Source organism: Patella vulgata, chromosome 3 (assembly GCF_932274485.2).
Source record: "Patella vulgata chromosome 3, xgPatVulg1.2, whole genome shotgun sequence".
Taxonomy (NCBI): Eukaryota; Metazoa; Mollusca; class Gastropoda; family Patellidae; genus Patella; species Patella vulgata.
Window position 1 is genome coordinate 57,120,169 of NC_065881.2, and position 22,782 is coordinate 57,142,950.

Genomic DNA, 22,782 nt, shown 5'->3' on the forward strand with positions numbered 1-22,782 from the left:
AGGCAACGAGTCCCGTTTGTTGGATTCTCTGCCGCTCGCGCGAGACACGGCGAGATCTCAATGTCAAAGGCAAATCAAGCGATGTCATTTTTGACATTGCGGGATTTTATACTGATTAATTTCTCGAACTCCTCCTTGGAATTTACGGTATTCTTATAGTTACACGGTAATTTTTCAACCTGATAAGTATTCCTATCCGGTAGTGACGAATTTGTCCAGTTTGAAACTTTGAAATTTCCAAATGCAGCAGTTGAAAATTGTGAAATGATCGATTTCAATATTTTCGTAGGTTTTGTAAGCATTTTGGTTTTGCTTAATACTCCAAATTCCCGTAGGCCTATGTATGAAGGATTTTAATGTTATGAAAATAAAGTTCAGGTATAATACTGTCCGGAATGACGATTAATTGTGCAGAAGTAAAAATTAAAAAGTGTTTTAGTAGATTTGTTTTTAAGAAAAACTCGACGTTTTTTTTTTCGGATTCACATAGGCGCGTCCGAAGTAAACAAAGACGATGTGTTGATATATTTACACCCCAATCATCAGTTAGTAGTCTATCTATGTATGGATTTTAAAAAAAAAGAGTAGCAAGATTAATAAAAATATTATGAATTGATTTCTGTTTCTTTGCTTTTAAACTTAATACAGACATTTGCGCGAGGGGAGCTAATTTAATTTAGTCACAATTGTCAGGTCTCTCTTTTGCCGCGGCATAGAATTCTAAAGGCTTCGTGGGCGTTGCCTGTCCATCTATACACGGTCCATGATATTACATTGATTTTAGTGCTTAGCCAATCAAAATTGAAGTATTGCACGGGAATTCAAACCAGTCCAATATTCAAGTCGTATGACAGAACACACTGACTTAAAGCTGTGAAATGATGATATGAACGAGCTTAGTTACCCGGCGTTCCACACAGGTAAACATTATCAATTTTTAAAACTTCATACTGCACCAAAAAAAATAATAAATAGCGCCATTAAATTTCTTGTACACTAACTGGTTATCATATAGCTAACTGTCACCATCAGATAGCTTATGTGAAATACATAACCATTACATAGAGAGAGAAAGAGAAATGGGGTTTAACGTCCACTCGACACAAACTAGGTCATTTCGGGACTAAAATATGGTTCAATTTTATTTCAATATTCGCTTGCGCGTTGGGGTCTTTAGCGAGAGAGAGAGAGAGAGAGAGAGAAATGGGGTTTAACGTCCACTCGACACAAACGAGGTCATTTCGGGACTAACATATGGTTCAATTTTATTTACATAATTCGCTTGCGCGTAGGGGTCTTTAGAAGTGGGAGGAAACCGGAGGACCCGGAGAAAACCCACGAGGTTGGACAGGCGACGCTACTCCTTGTCACGTACAACCAGGGAATCGAAACCACGCAGTTGACTCAGTGACAGACTTTATGATACGTGCTAACCATTCAGCCATCCCCCCCCCCCCCCGGGGGTCTTTAGCAGTGGAAGAAAACCGGAGGACCCGGAGAAAACCCATGAGGTTGGACAGACGACCCTATTCCTTGTCACGTACAATCGAGGACTCGAAACCACGCCAATTGACTCAATGGCAGACCTTATGATACAGCGCGCACGTGCTAACCATTCGGCCCCCCCCCCCCACCATTACATTTGACGCAGTTTGTAATTATTATTTACATAGTCAACATTTGGGCAATTCTTTACATCATTGGGCATATCAGCTATTTAATAACTTGATATCAGGATATATAAAAGACCAGAACCCGCTTCGGCTGAAGCCGATCCATTAGCATTCTTGGGAAGACAAGATGTAACGTTTCCGGCAAGACTGAGATGAGAGGGTTCAGAGAGACCGAAATACACCTTCTTTAGTTTTATCTAGACTTGTATTTGTGTTTATGTACGAGGACTAGCTGAAAAATTCTAAGCCTATCTGTGAAAAACTTGTACAAAGTCGATGATATCCATTTGTTGTTCTACATAGTCCCCTCCGAGGTGTACACGCTTTTGCCAGCGATGTTGCAAGGCCTGGATGCCGGTCAGTAAGCACTTTCTTCCGCCACATTAAACACGTCGTTCACAGTTGACATGACGTCATCATTACTAGTTGCTTTTTCATTTTGGGAAACAGGTCTCATCCATGGTTATAATCTGACCAAAAGATTATCAGGGTTTGCTTCAAAATGGCACAGAGTGTCACGGGACGTCAGGAATCTGACACGTTTCTGATCCGCATTTAAGAGCTTTGACACTCATCTTGCAGAAACTTTTGTCACGTCTGCCTCGTTGGCAATAATGCGCTCATCCCTCTCATGGGAGATGCCCACAACACTGGCAATATGTCGAGTGATCAATCGTCGATCAGCCATCACCATGTCAATCTCCATGTCATGCACCCGGGTAATGTTTTCTTGAATGGTCGCTGTTGATGACCTTCCAGGACGCGGGTCATTGTCAAGGCCCTCTCTACCACGCTTAAATTCCGCAGTCCACTTCTTTCCTGTGGAAAAGGAAGGGACAGCATCACCTGAAGTGGAGTCCATGTCGACATGTATCTGTGTTGGGGTTTATCCTTGCAGTTGCAGGTATTTGATGACTGCCTTGTAGCCAGTTTTGTCCATTTCTGGTTATTTCAATGGGTAGGCCCACAAGTAGCAGTTCTTGTGTGTATGATTCATTCCTTGATTATACTTGTTGGTGGCAAAAGTTTGTTTCAACCTGATTGATCTATCCTTTTCAGGCTTAGAACCCTTCAGTCAGTTCCCGTGTGGTTGATATAAAAACGCATTTAAGAAGAACAGATTGTTCCTGAGTTATTATGGAGATATATTGGAGGTTATATTTAGTCCGTGACCATGTCTATCTAGAAGTCCATTTTAAAACACAACGTGAAGCAAGGAATTGGCGACCGTCACAAAGGACATTGCTACCTATTCTTTTTGCTGCCGTTTGTTCAGACAATGTAACACATGGTTGTATTACATTTTTGTTTTGTTTTTTCGGGACCAGGATAAAAGTGCTATACGTATTCGCCCTGCTGCGTTAAACCTCCTGCCTAAAAAGCCATCGCCGTATTCACTTAGCCATTCTGATCCAATATTCTGTAGGTTTGCAAAACAGAACGAGGGAACCTCGCATGGTTAATTCCTCAACTCCCTTCATTAACTTGCCAATTGCGCCTTGATATTTTATTCATTCTTCTTTGGCAATCTGAAATGAACGAGACTTTCGAAATAAATCAACTAAAGACACCCAAAGAATCCATTTCGAAACGGCGTAGGCGCTTATCAAATACCCGATGCTATCAAAGACAATTTACGAGTATAGGAAAACACCCATTTTACTTATCAACCAATGAAAAAACACAGGTGCGTTTGACGTTGTCACGACCCACAAACAAGGCGACCAATAACAGAATGATTCCAAATGCGGTTGATAAGACAAAACCTCTTCTACCGGTACATTGCTGTCAGCTGCCTCCGTGATTTACCGATAACTTGTCTAAGAAACAAATCGACGAAGGAAACGTGTGTTTAAGGAACTATACTGCTATCTTGCCATACTCATCAATCGATTGTGAAAAGACCTTTATTCATTGAACAGTCTTGCAGATCGCGTTAACCTCTTTTTGCCAAAAGAAATAATTTCCTTTTTAAGAACTCTTTCAAGTACTGATAGCTTTTACTCAATTTTCGAAGTTTTGTTTAGCTTCTGTCTATAAATCATACCAAAGACGTACAATTTTAAATTAATAACAAGAAATAACGACACAACAAACAGCGATGGATTTTAACGAATACCGAAAAAGAGGTATGTGTTGTTTTGCTTTTTCTTCTGACAATAATCTTTTTACTTATTCGAGTTAACATTTTTTAATTGAAAACAACTTATTTATCTGTATGAACATATTTCCGTTCCAAAAGTTATTTCTGTTGATTTTAAGTGGATCCAGATTCAGGTAAAGTTATCACAGCACTGTCGCGATATTATTCGTTTTTAAATTAATAGATTAGATACAATACTGTTTTTATTTTTCCTTTTTATTGTCAACAATAACCCTATACACTCTCATCAAGTAGAGTTATACATGTATGAAATTTTATTTAAGTAATTCAAAAGCGTTCTAACGAAATATATAAATTATAAACTGACCTTGCTCTTTATGATGAAAGTCTAGGATCTATTTAAAGCATTCCCTTTCCTCATATTTTACCATACATATTACGCCAAATGACAACGAATAAGATTTCTGTTAGAACCACATCTTAAAGTAGCTAAGTCTCTAACTCAATATCATCCAAAATCATCGACATTGAAAACACGAATTATTTGTCAATTTAAATCAACATTGATGTTGTGATCTTACGGGGAAAAGATGGGCTTCTGATACCCAATAATTAAGACAAAATAAACATTTTACCATTGGTACACGAATCGTGTACCATAGTGCGTTTTAGCGTCATTTGCAACAAGTGACCAGAAAGAACGAGGCTAGACATTTTCAACTGGAGAGCCTGCTCAATAGACTGGAATAACCAGACGCTAGAAATTGTTATGGGGTTGAGACACAGGCCGTATTTCGCTGGACATATCTGATTTAAAATTAAGAGTCAAAACGGAAACAATTGAATGTAAATCAGTTTATATACAATCAGATTACATTATTATATTCGTTGCGACCTATTTGGGTCAGTTTCTAGGTCCCAAATATTAGCGATTTAGCTCCTTTAACATTTATCATGGGTGCAAATGTTTGAACTATTTCAACCTAGACTAAATCACACATATATACTGTGTTGCGGAAGAGTATCAGGTCCTTGTATCTATGAAATTGTATAATGACGTGGAATTACTAATACAGTACATACACGATTGCCTTGCTATAGTTGAATTATTTCGTAAATACGCGCCTGTGGGGGATTCTGTTGCACGTCGGAAATACGCCTTTTATTTAACAAGTACGAACGGTTCCGGTTTCAAATACCAGCTTTGAAATTTTTCAAGTCCAGCCTTCCAATTGTCAGTGGTGGCGATTGCGAGGAAAGTGTGCACAGTCGTTCGGTTTTGACGAAAAACCGAGGCCCATTTGCGTGCACGTTGATCTCCCCAAAACACCAGTCGGAAATATAAGTCAAAATCCTGACTCTTCCCATTGCACACGTTAAAATAGAAATAAAAATGACCGCACTATTGTGTTGACGAAACATTACATTCCATTCCTTTTTACCAAGTGGTATATAGTTTCAATTGGCACTATAAATGAAATTACCATGCCATTATATAATCTCTTATTTGTTCGCTAAAAGATTCTTATTGTCCAGACCAAGAGAGAATATGAAAATACAATAGAGGCAAATTTGAATTGTCTCGCCAAAATAATAACATTGTAAATATGATTTCGTTTCGTTGTTTCGTTGGTGTAGTGAAGACGAGTAAAAGAAACAGCTTTAAAATTAATAAACAAACCCAACAAACAATCGAAATATGATCAGTGTTTTAATCAGACTGCAGAGGCAATGACATAAAGCCAGAATGCACTTACTCCTGGCTTCAATCTAATCTGGGGACCTCGGTTGTCGAGTGATTAGGGACTGGTCTTTTGTAGTCTAGAATGTAGAGATTCGTATCACAACGGGGGTAGGGGGGCATGAAAACTCGGATTTCAAGTCTGCGGGATTGATAAGGGAAAAAAACCTCCCTGGCAACGCATGTAACTACCATTAAGTTAAAGATAGCTCTTTATCCAATTCTTACAAAATGGCAACCCTTAGGGAATAAAGCAGGATCTGCTTATTACAAGTCTTTCTTTAGGCCTGAAATGCTATCTAAATTATCAATTAGACATTAATTAACTTATCCAGACCATAATAAACTCTCGATGTCAAGGCTAGCCTTCGATGTTGGCTGGATTAGATTCCTATATGCCGCTAACGGCCACTGATAATTAAATCAGAAAAAGTGGATAATCGAGACTATGCTGTTTATATTAATGATTTTAGTAATGATGACCGAGACTATGCAAAAATTTCACCCGCTTCTTTCTCGGCTCATAGTGGATCAATTTGACTGAAATTTTCAGCAAATTACCTTTACACTATCTAGTTTTTAACTATTATACCGAGAACTGCCATCTCTTTATCTTATCTCCCATAATGTATCTTTAAGCCCCTTTGTGATTCATTTTGGTAGAATTACAAAGTTTCCAGCCAAACCCTGCATACTCAGGTTTATTTTCTTGCCGATGTAAGTAATCATCGCGATTGTTCAGTGCATGGGCTACTTTACCCAGTAAACCAGATCATTTAGCTATCATACCCGAACGTGAAACTTTCAGACACGATAAAGACTACATGTTGTCATTTTGGTGATTTGCATAAATAAACCCACGACCCCTTTAACCATCCACGTGAATAACCCGCAAGACACGTTTCCCCACAGGGTTTACAGTTCTCTAAACAAATATTTTTGTTTCTTTGCATAGACGAACAGTAAAGAACTTAAAATAGTCGCCATTCCTGTTTATTGGACAAAACAAAATTAAACAAAAGATATTTTCCTTTTTATGAATGATTGATTTTTGTTACGTTTTCTGTCCATTGATTTATTGTTCCCTTATTGAAGAGTGTAAAATTATTTATATTACAAACTGAATTATAATCACCACAATTGGTTAATTTTGACTCGTTATTATTTTTTTACTGTACACAGTTGGTGGTATGTAAAAGGTCTTCTATTATAGCGTTTGTCAGCGTGATAACAGGCATCGTTCGAATCATACGCAGTGTTTCGTTTGATTAGACCTATTATATAGGGGGATTTCTCAGACCTTGCTTCGGGAATATGCGTCCGAATACAACATGACGCTGTACACATAACCTTAACTAACTTAGGCTACACTCAAAACAGTGGTGGCGTTTTTGCTGGGTGGGGGCATTGGACCAGGAACTTCGAGTGCTACTAATCTTGTTCTTTTTCTTGAGGGCTCTGCGAAACTTGACATGCTTGCCATTAGACAATCGCGCAATTGATATGACTTCACATCTAATTTAAACAAAACAATGAAACTTCAAAATATTCCTACTACTTTTATTATCAATTTAATGGGTCGCAACGCATATAATAATTAATCTGATTTTATATAAAATGATTTACATTCAATTGTTTCCGTTTTGACTCTAATTTCAAATCAGTTATGTCCAGCGAAATACGGCATGAGTCTCAACCGAATTTCAATTTCTAGTGTCTGGTTATTGCGCATGCCCACCAGATAAATGGCGTTACCTTTTGACAGGAGTTTTGGAATATGTCCAATCTGGTTAAAACACAGATCGTATTTCGTTTCGTTTTTATAGTTCAAAATTTCGTTTTACTTGTCTTTACTACACTTGGATCTGGAAGAGTTGTTATTTAACTCGTGTTCTGAATGGTGTCAGGGATAAGCCAATGAAACGGTCTGTTACGGCGAGCTTTAGGCGTGTTTTGTACAGAACTGTGGGTAATCCACTAGTAACATCAATGCTGATTGGTTAATCAAATGTCTGACATCATAGGGTCATAAGTCGGTCTTTTGACCCCTGACGTGACCTATCGTTATAACTTGTCAGATCTTCATGTAGTGTAGGCCATCGAAAGTATAAAAAAACGAAACGAAACATGGATTTGTATTTTAATCAGATTGGGAATATGTCTAGTCTCGTTCTTTCTGGTCAGTTGTTAACTGACACTGAAACGCACGATTCGTGTACCAGTGGTAAAATGTTTATTTTGTCTTAAATATAGGATATCAGAGGCCTACCCTTTCCCGGTAAGATAACAACATCAATGTTGATTTGAATTGACAAATAATTCGCGTTTTCAACGTGTAAGACTTTGGATGATGTTAAGTTAGAGACTTAGATACTTTAAATCATTTCAAAGGGAAAACATGCATAGATATACATATTTCATACTCTACTCTTTGGCACTGCCTTAATAGTTAACACCAACCATCACATTGGCGAAAACATGTAAATCAAGTAATAATATTGACAAGCACATCATACTAATACAATTTTATTAATTCCTTGATGATCTTGTCCCCTTTCATGCTGCCCGGGCTCCCATGTCCTAAGCAACATCATTTTACCGTGAAATGATCAAAGTTCGTTATAAATTTATTGATGACATAAACGATACCATAAAACTAACGTGAAGTTTTATCGCACCACGTTTTTCTTCCTGATTAAAAAAATGAAATGTTATCATGGAGATTACCACTCTTTTATGCATTTTTGGGAATTCTACTGCCCATTCCTTAATTTGATTGTTGACGAATTTTCAACTCCTGTACGTGACTGGTAACCATACCAAAAATATACTTGTTTCAGAGAGAATAACTATAGATTCATGCAACGGTGACAAGAGGGAACCCATCTGGAACTTTCTCGGCGAATACCGGAATAGAACTCTCTCTCTCTCTCTCTCTCTCTCTCTTAAAAATTTCGGCTTATTTTATCTGACAATTGAAAACTATTTATTTAAAATATTTTGAATTTGTGTCAATCACCACCCACCAAGTTTAGACATAATATTCACAGGAATGTAACAAAATCCACATTTGAGTCATTTGGTGCCGATCAGTAACAGAGTTCAGACAATTCAATAAAAAAAGACAATCATGTCGTTTATTGGATGATTTGTGTGGAATTTACCCACAGGACGAACCAGCTCAGCTTTACAAACGTTTGTAAGCATAATAATATAGCTAACATGTCATTGTCTTATCCTAGACAGATTGATCCCGAACTATAGTTAACTGACAAAAACAAAGCAACGTACAGAATTCGTTCAGGAAATGTAGATTCTAGTAACATATCTACATAGCATTAATGTACTATTTTTCAGCCCACTATTATTATTATTATTAGGGTTCTGGTGCGAAACACTACTGTTGAAATTATTAGGGTAAATTAAGTTTCGAAGTAAATTTATTCAAAATTACAGATTTTCAAATTTTGAAACAGTATGGCTGTCTTTGTGGCTTATAAACGGGCTGATATTTATTGTATGAATCGGTATTGATGTGCAGTGACATTAGTTAAAATACTGAATTTTATGGGTATGCAAAAAGGAAATAACGTAATTTTTTAGAATGTGTGTGTGTTTTTGTCCCTTTCTGAACACTTTTGGGGAGGTGGTAAATATAAGCTGATCTAGATTTATAGCTAAGGTGTTTGAATGCCGAATTTTTGTCCCCCGCCTTTCGAAGAAAGCAGGGGACTATTAAAATGGGTTCGTCCGTCTGTCAGTCTGTCTGTCTGTCCGTCTGTCTGTCCGTCACACTTTTTGGGACACAATAACTCTCTTCCTAATTGAGCTAGAATGTTCAAACTTGGTGTATGTGTTTATTAGGTCAATGCCTTGATGGAGTTCGAAGATGAGCATTTTCCGCTTAGGGTAAGCAGAGATAAGCAATTTGATTGGTTGATGCTTTGGGACACGATAACTCTCTTCCTAATTGGGCTAGAATGTTCAAACTTGGTGTATGTGTTGATTAGGTCAATGCCTTGATGGAGTTCGAAGATGAGCATTTTCCGCTTAGGGTAAGCAGAGATAAGCAATTTGATTGGTTGATGCTTTGGGACACGATAACTTTTAATTGAGCTAGAATGTTCAAACTTGGTGTATGTGTTTATTAGGTCAATGCCTTGATGGAGTTCGAAGATGAGCATTTTCCGCTTAGGGTAAGCAGAGATAAGCAATTTGATTGGTTGACACTTTGGGGCACGATAACTCTCTTCCTAATTGAGCTAGAATGTTCAAACTTGGTGTATGTGTTGATTAGGTCAATGCCTTGATGGAGTTCGAAGATGAGCATTTTCCGCTTAGGGTAAGCAGAGATAAGCAATTTGATTGGTTGATGCTTTGGGACACGATAACTTTAGTTCTAATTAAGTGAGATTGATGAAACTTGGTGTATAGTTTCATTACAGTAATACCTTGACTAAGTTTGATAATGAGCATTTTCTGCTCAGGGTAAGCAGAGCGATACGCAATTTGATTGGTCGAGACTTTGGAAAACAATAACTCTCCTACTTTGATTGTCCCCCGCCTTTCGAAGAAAGCAGGGAACTATTAAAATGGGTTCGTCCGTCTGTCTGTTTGTCTGTCTGTCCGTTCCGCTTATGGTAAGCAGAGATAAACAATTTGATTGGTTGATCTTCGAATTGAGTAAATGTTCATGCGTATTGTCCCCCGCCTTTCGAAGAAAGCAGGGAACTATTAAAATGGGTTCGTCCGTCTGTCTGTTTGTCTGTCCGTTCCGCTTAGGGTAAGCAGAGATAAACAATTTGATTGGAAGCTCGTTTATATAGTTTATGCTTTAGTTCTTGAAGAAGCTTTCCAATGTATTACCCCTGTAATTCCTCCTCTTTTATCTGTACAATATTTTCGAAAAAAATGAAACGAAATCCACTTATGTATACATTTAGGTTACATTATAGCCTACATGTCCCGACTCAACTTGCCACATTACATGTCATAATATTATAACCAGGTATTGATAAAAGCATCAATTGAGCAATTCCAATACAATCCAATACAATGAATATAGGCAAGGTAAATAAACAAATAAATGGAAAAAACAAATTGAAAAAGAAACTATTATAAATTAATTAAATATGTAGTATGCAATAATGAATTGACATTTAATGACAGAAAGAAAACAGTGAACTTTGCACAACTTGCAGCAAGATGGAAAATAGACCCGTTGATACAACCAAACTCTAGATCTGTAGGCATAGAGCATGTTTTCCCCTTAATATGCTATAATTATTCCATCAAAAACATTGTATGCTTAGACTATAAGTAAAGATATACTGTTTGATTGTTCAATACTTTGTAAAAGATAATTTGTGATAAATTTATATGTGTCCTCTAATTATTTTCCTATTTCGGCGGGGGACATCAGCCTCACTGTTGGCTTGTTTAATTTAATGGTAAATGAATATTATTATTTTGAAATGTATATTAATCTTTTTTTATTTTTCTTGAACATGTAATATTAATGTAAGTAAACTACTCGAAATAGATGGAAAAAAACATTATATACTATTCAAAAAAAGTAGGGGATATTTGATTTTGGGGGCATAATACTAAAATATGCAAATGACTACGAAAAAAGTCACTATAGAACCTAACAGAAGAAACATTTCCAGTTACATGTGACGCCCAAACGCACCAATAGCTACCGCATGGAATGCATGTGATGCTTGGGATCATCATGGGGGTCCAACCCAAGATTTGCACGACTCTGACTTTGAATGTTACAGTCATTGTGGCATTGAATTCCAGGGTGGAAACATCAGTTTAATTGTTTTAGTGACCAGAAAACAAATTTTGATATGCGTCGGCTTACCCAAAATGAAAGGTTACGTGCCCTTGGCATGCTACAGATCGGCACAACACAGGCGGTTGTGGCGCGGACGATGAATGTTTCTCAGTCTGTCATAAGCAGGCTATGGTCCAGATACCGTGATACACAATCTGTACAGGACAGACCACGCTCAGGTCGACCAAGGGCGACAACTCAAGCCCAGGATCGATTTATCCGTACCTTGGCCTTGAGAAATCGTGTCATCACAGCAAATCAGATCAGCGCTCGTCTTCAAACAGACACTGGTGTGAGAGTGAGTGGCCAGACGATTCGGAATCGACTGCATAGGGGTCACCTTCGCGCCCGACGTCCTCGCGTGATCCCTTGTTTGAGAGATCATCACATTCAGGCAAGACGTCGTTGGTGTAGGGATCGTCAACACTGGGATAATCGACGCTGGAGCAATGTGATGTTTTCAGATGAGTCAAGGTTCACTGTTGATTTTTTGGACAGACGTAGGAGGGTGTGGCGTCGTAGGAACGAGCGCTTCTAAGACGTTAACGTCATCAGACATGATCGATTTGGGGGTGGTTCTGTTATGGTGTGGGGAGGCATCACTGTTGCTGGAAGAACGGCTTTACATGTTGTTGCAGGGCGTGTTACAGGCCAGTACTACCGGGACAACATCTTGGCAGTCCATGTTGTGCCGTTCGCACGACGTCATGGCCGCCGTTTCATCTTCCAGGATGACAACGCAAGATGTCACAGGGCCAGGATCGTTACAGGTTACCTCCAACAACAGAACATCACCACATTACCTTGGCCAGCACTGAGTCCCGACCTCTCCCCCATCGAGCATGTCTGGGACATGCTTGGACAGAGGTTACGTCAACGTCAACAACGTCCTGCCAATGTCCAAGAACTTGCTGCTGCGTTGCAACAGGAATGGGACAATCTGGACAAAAATGACCTTAGACGTCTCATTAGGAGTATGCCACGTCGGATCAATGCTTGTTTGGCAAACAGAGGAGGATTTACCCGTTACTGACTTGGTTGTGATGCTGTGGTAACTTTGCTGTTTGACCCCGGGTATCATTTTACCCTTATAATGGTCAGTCTGTGCCTTACTTAGTCTAACGATCATTTGGAATAAATCGATGAATGTGAACTTCATTTCATTTTGTCATTTGTTTCTTCGTCAGTTTCATTAGGTGACTTTAATAACACTTAAAAATCAAATATCCCCTACTTTTTTTGAATAGTATATAAGACTGGCGCCAATGCAAATTTGCAAACTTAGACTGGCCTTTTTGAGGAGATAAGGTGAAAAATGGAATTTATTCTGTAATTCTTCAAATACGAGGGTAGACCAATATCGTATGTATTTCTCAACACTTAATATTAGTTTCAGGCAGTACCGTATTTAGATGATGATGGGCTCTAGGCCCCGCCCAACCCTCACGAATGCAGGAAGATGAAAATGTTTTTGAACCACAATAGAACAAGTCGAGGATGATGACGGATGTTAAGACTACCGTGCTTGTAAGAAAGGCTTATGACAGTGTATAAAATACTATAAAACTTGACCGGGGGCCCCTAAATTTTGAGACCCTATAGGCTGCAGTCTGCCAACCCAATAGGTAAATACGACATCGCAGGGAGATGAAAGTGTTTTTGAACCACAGTAGAACAAGTCGAGGATAATGGCGGATGTTTAAGACTACCGTGCTTGTAAGAAAGGCTTATGACAGTGTCAAAAATACTATAAATCTTGGCCGGGGCCCCGTAAATTTTGAGATCCTATAAGCTGCAGTATGCCAACCCAATACGTAAATCCGACACTGGCTGCCGTTGTATATTATTTATGAAATAACGTGATATCTATTCGCCTAGGGCAAAACAAGTCAATCTATGTCCAGCCATCTTGGAAGGAGAATTGTTTTGACCTATGTTAAGACGCAATTTAGTTTTCAATGAATTAAGCGGATATTTTGTTAATGTATTTCCTAACAATAATGAGGTTAGTGGATTAAAGGTGCTTTCCTTTTCTATGCCTTCCATGTTGATAGGTCTATAGATGATATAACAGTACGTATATTATAGATCTATGGAGGCGGTTATTATTCTCAATGTATAATATCATATTACTTTAAATATCATAACCTGCTGTAGGAGGTGATATAGGTTCTAAGCACGATTGCCGCTTTGGAAATAAAATGACTCCAATATTGGTATATTAAGATACTATCATCAAATCTCCTTTTAAACCTATAAAAAGTTGTTTAAATATCCATTTATATGCACGGGTTGTTTCAGATTAAGATTAGCCATTGCTTCTATGATGGGCAACGAGAAATTGATCTGTTCTATCTCTGTGGTGATACAATCGCTAAAAGACCTGGCAATATTCAAGAGAGAGTTTTTTTTATATTATTATCTAACTTGTCGGTTTGAAATGTGATGGTTATTATAAATGTGACAAGATTAATATGGTGGCATATCTTTTAGAAATCTCCACAAACCTAACTCTCATATAAAATATAGCAAAGATGTGTAGTGTTGGCGTCTTTTTAAATTTAAACCAATGCGGTGGGCGGAGGAGTAGGAATCTTCAATGGACCAGGGTTAAAGTTTTTTTAAACTCAGATTATGTATCAATTTTTATGTTGGCGTCTTTTTATATTTAAATAAATGGGTGGACGGAGGGGGAGGGGATCTTCAACGGACCAGGGTTAATGTTACCACACTCACCGTTGTCATCATCCAGATTTCATTTCATTTGTTTAAAACTCAGATAATGTAACAATTTTTGTCCTTGTATCGTGAAGTTGCCCTTTTTTGGGTCTACCTCAGTACCCATTTAAAGAATAATTAATGCGCTACGCATCCTAAGCTTACCGTATTGGTTAGCAATCGGTAGTTAATTACTTGAGTTTAAGAAATCATCTTAATAAGAAAAATAATCATTACGTGTTAGTTAATAATAAGGAGAATTTTTCGCCCAGGTCCAAATCTTCCACCTATTTAGCTGAAAGTAATGACGGATGTCATACACATGATGCAACTTCTCATATTTGAGGAGTTCACACAGCTAGGTAACAATTTTTATGACATATTTGTATTGTAACTGGTGCATCCCATATAATTCTTCGATCCCGATAAGTTAACCTCATAGGTTCTTAATGCTAGTTTTTATGAACAATGCCAAAGGTAAAACGTAAAAAAAAACAAGTACGAACGGAGCATATCGTGAACACAAACATTTTGGAACATACATAAGTATGCTAAGTTTCATATGGATCGTACTTGAGTTGGCGGAGCCTTAAGATTTTAACGAAGGGTGCCTCCCCAACAAGAACTAGAAGAAGAAGAAGTAGCGCTTGGGGATCAGTTCTGGTCAAAACACATAAAACAAACAAAAGAGCAAAAAAAAAAAAATAATCCCAGAGGTTTGTAATCTTTGATTTTATCAAGCAATTAGCAAATAAATATCCCAAAACATCTACTCAAAACTGAAATGATATAGTCATAGATTTTTTGGTAACTATGACAGGAATCAGTAACCACCTGATCCGGCCATGACTTATCAATAAAAATAGAAAACGATGAAATTTCAATCGTTGACATTTAATGTGATTCACAGAATGGACGCATACGAATTGAATGGGATAATTGACTTAACTTCAAGTGAGTTCATTAGATGAAGTTGAATTGTTGATACATTAAGACGATAAATGAAATTTTATTCTCACTAAAACAATAATTGCCGATCGACCCAGACGTACTACGTTCTTTTTATTCTGTGTTAGAAGACGGCAAAACGACGGGAAGTTTTGCTCTTTGTGATTTATCTGTTGATTTTTATGGTTTAATAATATACGGTATGAAACATACGACTTTGATCTATAATCGACCAAATTTAGTAGACCAGAAAGGAAACACATGTTACTATAAATAGCTATGATATATCAATATATTTACTACTAAGTAGAAAAAACATACGGAAACAAAAGGATTTATATTCTTCTCTTCTATCTTATAAATAACCCTCGTAATTGGTCAATAATTATTGGATTCCTTCTTTTTAGCACTGTATATTCATATTTTTGAACAAATTATTTAATTGATTAATTGTTCTACAATGTAGTTGTTTAATTGACACGATCAGATTTTTAACTTGTTTTAGTTGTTTAACTTAAAACAATCAGATTTTTACTTTAATACCGATTAATGGCATAAATTTCCAGTACAGGTATCTCTATGTGGTCTGCTTTTTCAAACTGTTATTCTTCAGTCGGTCTCATCTGTCAGGTGGATGCTGTTCTGTGGTTGATTGGTTTTGGATTGTCTGTGCCTGTACTGTTAGTTTTATGGTTGGTTGGGCAATTGGGCTGTTAGGTTTATTTTCCAAAGTAATTTACAATTTTCAATGTAATACCACTGGAATGGTCATAACACTGCTGTTTCTTAGCCATTTACCGAACACCAAATAAAAGGACCATTTCAACTACAAAGAACAATCTCGATTTATTCTCGTTTTATGTTTTGATAAGAATAGTAATTTGCTGTAGCGCTGTGTTGATGGAATTTAGCAAATGTGAAACGATTAAATTATTTTTGCTGTCCGCTAATATTTGCCGTTGTCTTTTTTCTTTGATCAATATTTTAATTCATAATATTTCATTATCAAGCTTGATTTTCATGATTCACGCAGTAATGTATTCCATTGGCAAATTATTTTACATAATTTTAATTCATAATATTTTATTACCCAGCTTTGTTCTCATGATTCACGCAGTAATGTAATTCAACGGGTGATATCGCCCTTTTGAATTAATTTATTGTTGATATGTCATTCTGGATTCTATTTATTTTCGACTCTTACTTTAAATATGAAATTCGCGTGATAAAAAAAATCCCATAATCATTTCTCCCAGAGGCCACACCTGAATCTCCCACTGCATATTTGAGATCCTGTGTGTATCTGTACTGGAAAGGAAGTGGAACTATTATATTGATAGATTACATTGTATTGTTGTATTACCTATATTCAATAATCAACCATTGATTTTAATAGTCCATTTATTCTTAGTACTCACTGTTTTTATATAGACGCATTTAATGTGATGGTGAATATTATCGTAAAACCTTTTCGTCCTTAGTCCATCTCCACAGGTCAGAGGTTTTAATTTACCAGAATTTATGTCCTACTTTTAAAGAGAAACCGTGTCGAATATCAGATATTTCTCAAGAGTTATTGTCCATGTGACCAAAACCCCTTTAAACACTGTACAGATCAGAGTTTTTGACATTGTTTTCCAACGTGTTAGAATGTTTGGAATTGGTCACGAAAATTACCCAACTAAATAACCAGAAACACCATCTTACAATTTACCCAAGGATGCCAGGGTGGCATCATCCATATTCTAAATCTACGCGTATTGGAGATATATAATCCATAAAAAAGCATTAGGTGGACTATATTTCCATGTCAAGACTTAAACATGGGTTTAGCTGCCAGACTGGAATGCGTTCTATTGACTTCACAAACTTCCACTACATACTTTGACTTTTTGTCTCTGGGTCAAGGCAGCGAACCCAGGTTTCGTCCCCGAGTAACACTATGCACCATGACCCAGGAAAGCACGAGGATCTCTTCGATAGTTCTCGAGAAGTTGTTAACCAACCATAACTCTCTGGCAGTTATTTTGGTGGTGGGGGGTGCGGTGCGGTGCATGACCGAATGGTTAGCGCGTGTGCGCTGTATGATAAAGTCTGTCATTGAGTCAACTGGTGTGGTTTCGATTCCCCGGTTGTACGTGACAAGGATTAGGTCGCCTGTCCAACCTTGTGGGTTTTCTCCGGGTCCTCCGGTTTCCTCCCACTGCTAAAGACCCCTACGTGCAAGGGAATTATTGAAATAATCTAGTTTGTATCGAATGGACGTTAAACACCATTTCTCTCTCGCTCGCTCTCTCTGAGACGTTTTTGTTACATTTGTTTACATTTTGGGCACCCTGGGCACTGATTTTTGTCCCCCGCCTTTCCAAGAAAGCAGGGGACTATTAAAATAGGTCTGTCCGTCCATCTGTCTGTCTGTCTGTCTGCCGGTCCGTCTGCCTGTCTGTCCGTCACACGTTTTCGGAAACAATAACTCTTAGTCTAATTGAGCTAGAATGTTCAAACTTGATGTAGGTATTTATTAGGCAAATGCCTTGATGAAGTTCGAAGATGAGTATTTACTGCTAAGGGTTAGCCGAGAGGAGCAATTTGGTCGGCTAATACTTTGGGACACGATAACTTTAGTTCTAATTAAGTGAGAGTGTTCAATACTTTAGTTCTAATTAAGTGAGAGTGTTCAATACTTTGACTAAGTTCGACGATGAGCATTTTCTGATCAGGGTAAATAGAGTGATAAGCAATTTGATTGGCCGAGACTTTGGGAAATAATAACTCTTCTTCTAATTGAGCTAGAATGTTCAAACTTGGTGTACGTGTTTATTAGGTCAATGCCTTGATGGAGTTCGAAGATGAGAATTTTCTGCTTAGGGTAAGCATAGATAAGCAATTTGATTGGTTGATGCTTTGGGACACGATAACTATAGTTCTGATTTCTGGTGAAACTCGGTGTATAGTTTCATCACATCAATACCGTGACTAATTTCGATAATGAACATTTTCTGCAGTAAGCTGAACGATAAGCAATTTGATTGGTCGAGACTTGGAACACGATAACTCTCCTTCTACTTGAGGTAGAATGTAGCAACTCGGTGTAGGCGTTCATTAGGTGAATGCCTTGATGAGTTGGATGATGAACATTGCTTACGATAAGAAGAGATAAGCAATTTGATTGGTTGATGCTTTTGGGCCGATAACTTTGGTTATAATTAAGTGAGAGCGATGAAACTCTGAGTATAGATTCATTATATCATTACCTTGACTAAGTTCGATGGCGAGAATTTTCTGCTTAGGCTAAGGAGCGATAAGCAATTTGATTTTTCAAGACTTTGGAACATAACTCTGCTTTTAATTGAGTTAAAAGGTTTAAATTTGATGTAGATCTTCATTAGGTGTATGACTTGACTGAGTTCAATGATTAACATTTTGAGCTAAAACTAAGCAGAGCTAAGCAATTTCATTTGTCGATGCTTTAGGACAAGATAACCTTGATTCTATCTGATAGAGAGTGATGAAACTTAGTGTATAGTTGATAATCAGTTTGATTGCTCGATACTTTTGAAAAAGATAAACGTGCAATTAATTAATATGTGTCATCTATTTATTTCGAGATTTCGGCGGGGGGCGTTTTTAGCTTGTGGACCCTGTAGAGGTCACAATTTTAATTCGATTTTGATGAAACTTGAAATGCATGTTTATAACCTAAAGATCTTGTTCCTTTTGATATTGTCGCATATCGGATCGTAACTTGCTAAATTATGGCCCCTGATTATAAGAAAAATCGCATTTTTTTAGCTTGTGGTCCCTCTGAAGTTCACAGTTATTATCTGATTTTAAAAATCGTTTGAATATATCACCGTAACAACATAAAAAAAGTTTGAGTTTGAATTTCGTGAAAATTGGACCAAAACTGCCGGAAAAAATGGCCGTCGCTTGTACGCGAATAGTATGAAACTTGAAATGCATGTTTATAACCCAAAGATCTTGGCTCCTTTCGATATTTGCGCATATCGAATCGTAACTTCATGAATTATGGCCCTTGATTGTAGAAAAAATCACTTTCTTTTTAGCTTGTTCTCTATCCATCTCTCGAAAATGTGGGCGTATCCTGTCTGGCAGCCGCTGGTTCTTCATCGACCCAGTTTACTGAAGGTTAAAACGCATTAAAAAAGACTCCCCGTAGTCCAAAATTGATGGTCGTTCTTTTGACTATAAGTACCCTGTAATAACAGACCACTGATTTCGCTGTCGTAGTATAGAGGTATCAGAGGCGGACTGATCTGAAAAACAATTGATTTAATTTTTTTTTCAAAATAAATAAAATTCATCTTCGCATCCAATGAAACACATAATCGCCTAAGCCGGCGTTGAAAAAGGATCTGCGTGGAAAATTGGTGCGTAGAGAAGGTGAATTGTCATGTCCGCTCACAATTTCTTCTCTAGTTGGAGGCTGCTTTGTAGTCCATTTTGTTTTCAAATTTCATACACTTTGGCTAAACAATCACCATTTTGTACGGCCATATGTAAAATGTACTATTACAGCCGGTTAATAACCTGGCACTTTAACTCGTAAAAGCATTTTTAATTTTATATCGGCCGAATAAACATTATTTATTAATTTGATACTTTACCCCTATCAAAGCAAACAGGCGAATACTGCAATACTGTGTGTGATAATATACATAATCCAACTTTGTTACTTTGCAGAACACGATAATATTATTTATTGTCCTAAACAAAATGGTACGGAGCCCGGTAAGGGACGCAAAATAAAAAAAATATCTAGTGCGCGCATTATAATAACTAGCGCGCGCCTGATAATAATTGGCGCGCGCCGGATAATAACTAGCGCGAACCGGATAATAACTAGCGCGCCGGATAATAACTAGCGCGCGCCAATTAATGCCTATTGCGCGCTAATGAATGCCAGAATATGACGAAAATTTTTCAAGGACAGCGGCACTGCGTCCTACTCATATTTCGAATTCCAACTGCCAAGGGTTCTGTTACGTGCACATCAGTGTGTACATAGGACATCCCATGGGCGCAGATCCCGGTGGGGACACCGGGACGCATCCCCACCAATATATTTAGTGGTGGGGACATGATATACTGTGTCCCCACCATTTATTTCCGTTATTTCCGATGTTTTGCTTACTGTTTATTTTCTGAAATTGAAATCATTCCAGAGCTTTTATTGACATTTCAAAAAGTGTAGAGTTGGTCCCAGGCACTTGATCCTTTAAGTTGTACAGCTGCACCCGCTGACCGATTTTTATTTAACAGGGAATAAGTGATAATTCATATTATAACAGTAATTAATTAAAATATTCCATAGGGATTAAAATATGTATATCGTGTGCATATCTGATCCGCTGGTATACTGGTATACTGGGTGATAAATCACCTAACTATAGGATTTAGTTTGTATATCAAGGGAACCCTTCATTGCTAGATTTGCTACCATACTAATGCTTTGGACAGACGAGCGCATTTTTTCGCCCGATCGTGGCGATTGAAATTCGCCAGCTATTTTTTTACGGCCGATAACGAACGGGCACACGTAGCGATCGTCTCAAGAGCGTACGCCACATGTCGATCACATGACTTGTCGATCACGTGACTTGTACAAAATGGTAGCCATTTTGAGATCATGTGATATCAACGATCTCGATGATTGGCTTATAAAAATGAATCGCCCGACAATTTACGCTGGACAAGGACACACGAGCGAATTTAATTGCCGGCGAAAAATATTCGGCCGAAAATATCTAACATGCTAGATACGAGCGATTGATCGAGCGAATGGTTCGCCGAGCAGAATCGTCGTCGCCCTGAAGGGGCACACGGGCGTATTTTTCGAGTGTCCCCCACTTTAATAAACGTATTTTTAAAGACTGGTTTCTATCTCTCTCTGTGGAATATAGGCAATTAAATCTAAAGTTTAAGACTCGAACCCTCTATTTTTTTGAGTACAGTAAGCTGAGCCAAGAATCGTGTACTTATTGTCACAAGTAAGTGAACAAATTTTGCTGTTTTGAAGATGGTTTAGAAATTTAGGAAATTTATCGGAAAAGACATTTTTTAAAACCTGTCATGGGCCGTCCAGAAAGAGGACAAAGGGAAAAGAAACGGGCAGAGTGGATATAAGTGTACTGTTCTTTAGTTTTAAATATATTAAACACTTTATTGAATTTTTTTTTTCGATTAAAAAATTGCTCTCTGAACTATTTTGTTATAGGTAAAAACTCCTCAGAATCCCCGAGAATGCATATTTAGACATTATTTTGTAACAAAAATTTAAAAAATAGTAAAATAATGATTTAGATGATAAAGAACGTTTTGGACTGTCGGAAATAACGTTAATACTGAATTTACTTTATTTTAATACTTCGAAGTTATTGCTGAAAGCTACTTATAGGATATAGTTTGGCGGATTTAGAAGGTTTATGCTCCTTAAAATGTGTCTTCATTAGTCCAGTTCGGAGCATAACTGTAGGACGTTAAACCCCATTTCATTTCATTTTAATCTTGTTCTATTTTACACTTTAGTATTAAAGATCCAACAGAAATAGATTTTCAAAAACATGTACACATTAAGAGCTTCAAATGCATCTGATGGTTTCTTCAAACTATTTTCTGTTACGTCGTATGTATAGATTAGCAAGTTGGTAGATTTCTTGATCACATTTCATAACATAGAATTAATTAATAGTAAACGTCACCCTCCTAGCCTTAACAAATTACTCACTAGAACTAAACTTCAAGCTCCTAGTAATGTTACTTTTCTACTTTTAAGTGCTATAGTCCACTTTGTAAATGTTGCCACCATATGATTATTAATACTCAATTTACTTTTTCTAATACTAATTATACGTTTAGAATCAATGATAATATGAATTGCACAATCCAAATCGTTTTAACTTGTCATACGAAATCAACGTGCCACACATATTTTGGTCCTAGTCCGTTATATTGTCTTCTCCTAAGACATTCCACGCCTATACAGATCTAAACGTTTCAGTATGGCCCGAACGTATTCTTTTGAATTGTTTAACCACTTTGGGTAGATTTTAAATGCATCCATCGATATCCATGACATTCGATGTAACTGTCTAACGGATAATTGTATCTGATGATTTACCATGAGAAGGGTTGTTATTTTCTCATAACTTACACCCAGGTGGCAGTATTTACGAATGAGTGTTAGTCTATTTTGATCCACGCGTGTATATAGTGGCGAGAACCTGAGCAAGTTATTATCTGGCGCGCGCTACTTAGTTATCCGGTGCGCACCGGATAATAACAAGCGCGCCAGATTTTTTTTTATTTTGTGTCCCTTACCGGGCTCCGTAGAATGTAACAATCTATGAACTTTTTAAAAAAAAAATGGTAATTATTTTATGTTTCCAACAATTCTGCTAATGTTGAATTCAAATTAACCTACAAGCTTAAATCGTTTATATCTTTATATTTTGATTTGCGATTTTAATTTTAGTTAATATAATAGAACATCTATTGTTATCTATTTCCAATTATAACTGTGTATGTATTTGTTTTAACAAAGCTGGTATGGCGACATTGCTTGATTTATTTTTTTTAAATTTAGTAGATCCTTCTGTTCTGTTTACATTCATCATTCTTGAATATCGTTATGTCGCGGTTTGGCTTGGTTCATTGCGCATGCGAGACTAATGAATCCGCAACGTTTCCACTATTCTAGTTGGTCCACCGTTTGCACATGATGCATGGCATCTAT

At 37.4% G+C, this 22,782-nt stretch overlaps 1 protein-coding gene across 1 annotated transcript in view; it reads left to right on the plus strand.

Moving 5' to 3' along the window:
- Positions 1–2,756: 2,756 nt before the first annotated feature.
- LOC126814621 (histidine decarboxylase) overlaps positions 2,757–22,782 on the plus strand; it is a 62,263-nt gene continuing 42,237 nt past the window's right edge. Inside the window, exon 1 of the mRNA XM_050539894.2 lies at positions 2,757–3,802. Coding sequence (XP_050395851.1) covers positions 3,775–3,802 — 28 coding nt within the window. The 5' untranslated portion in view covers positions 2,757–3,774. The remainder of the gene's footprint in view (positions 3,803–22,782) is intronic.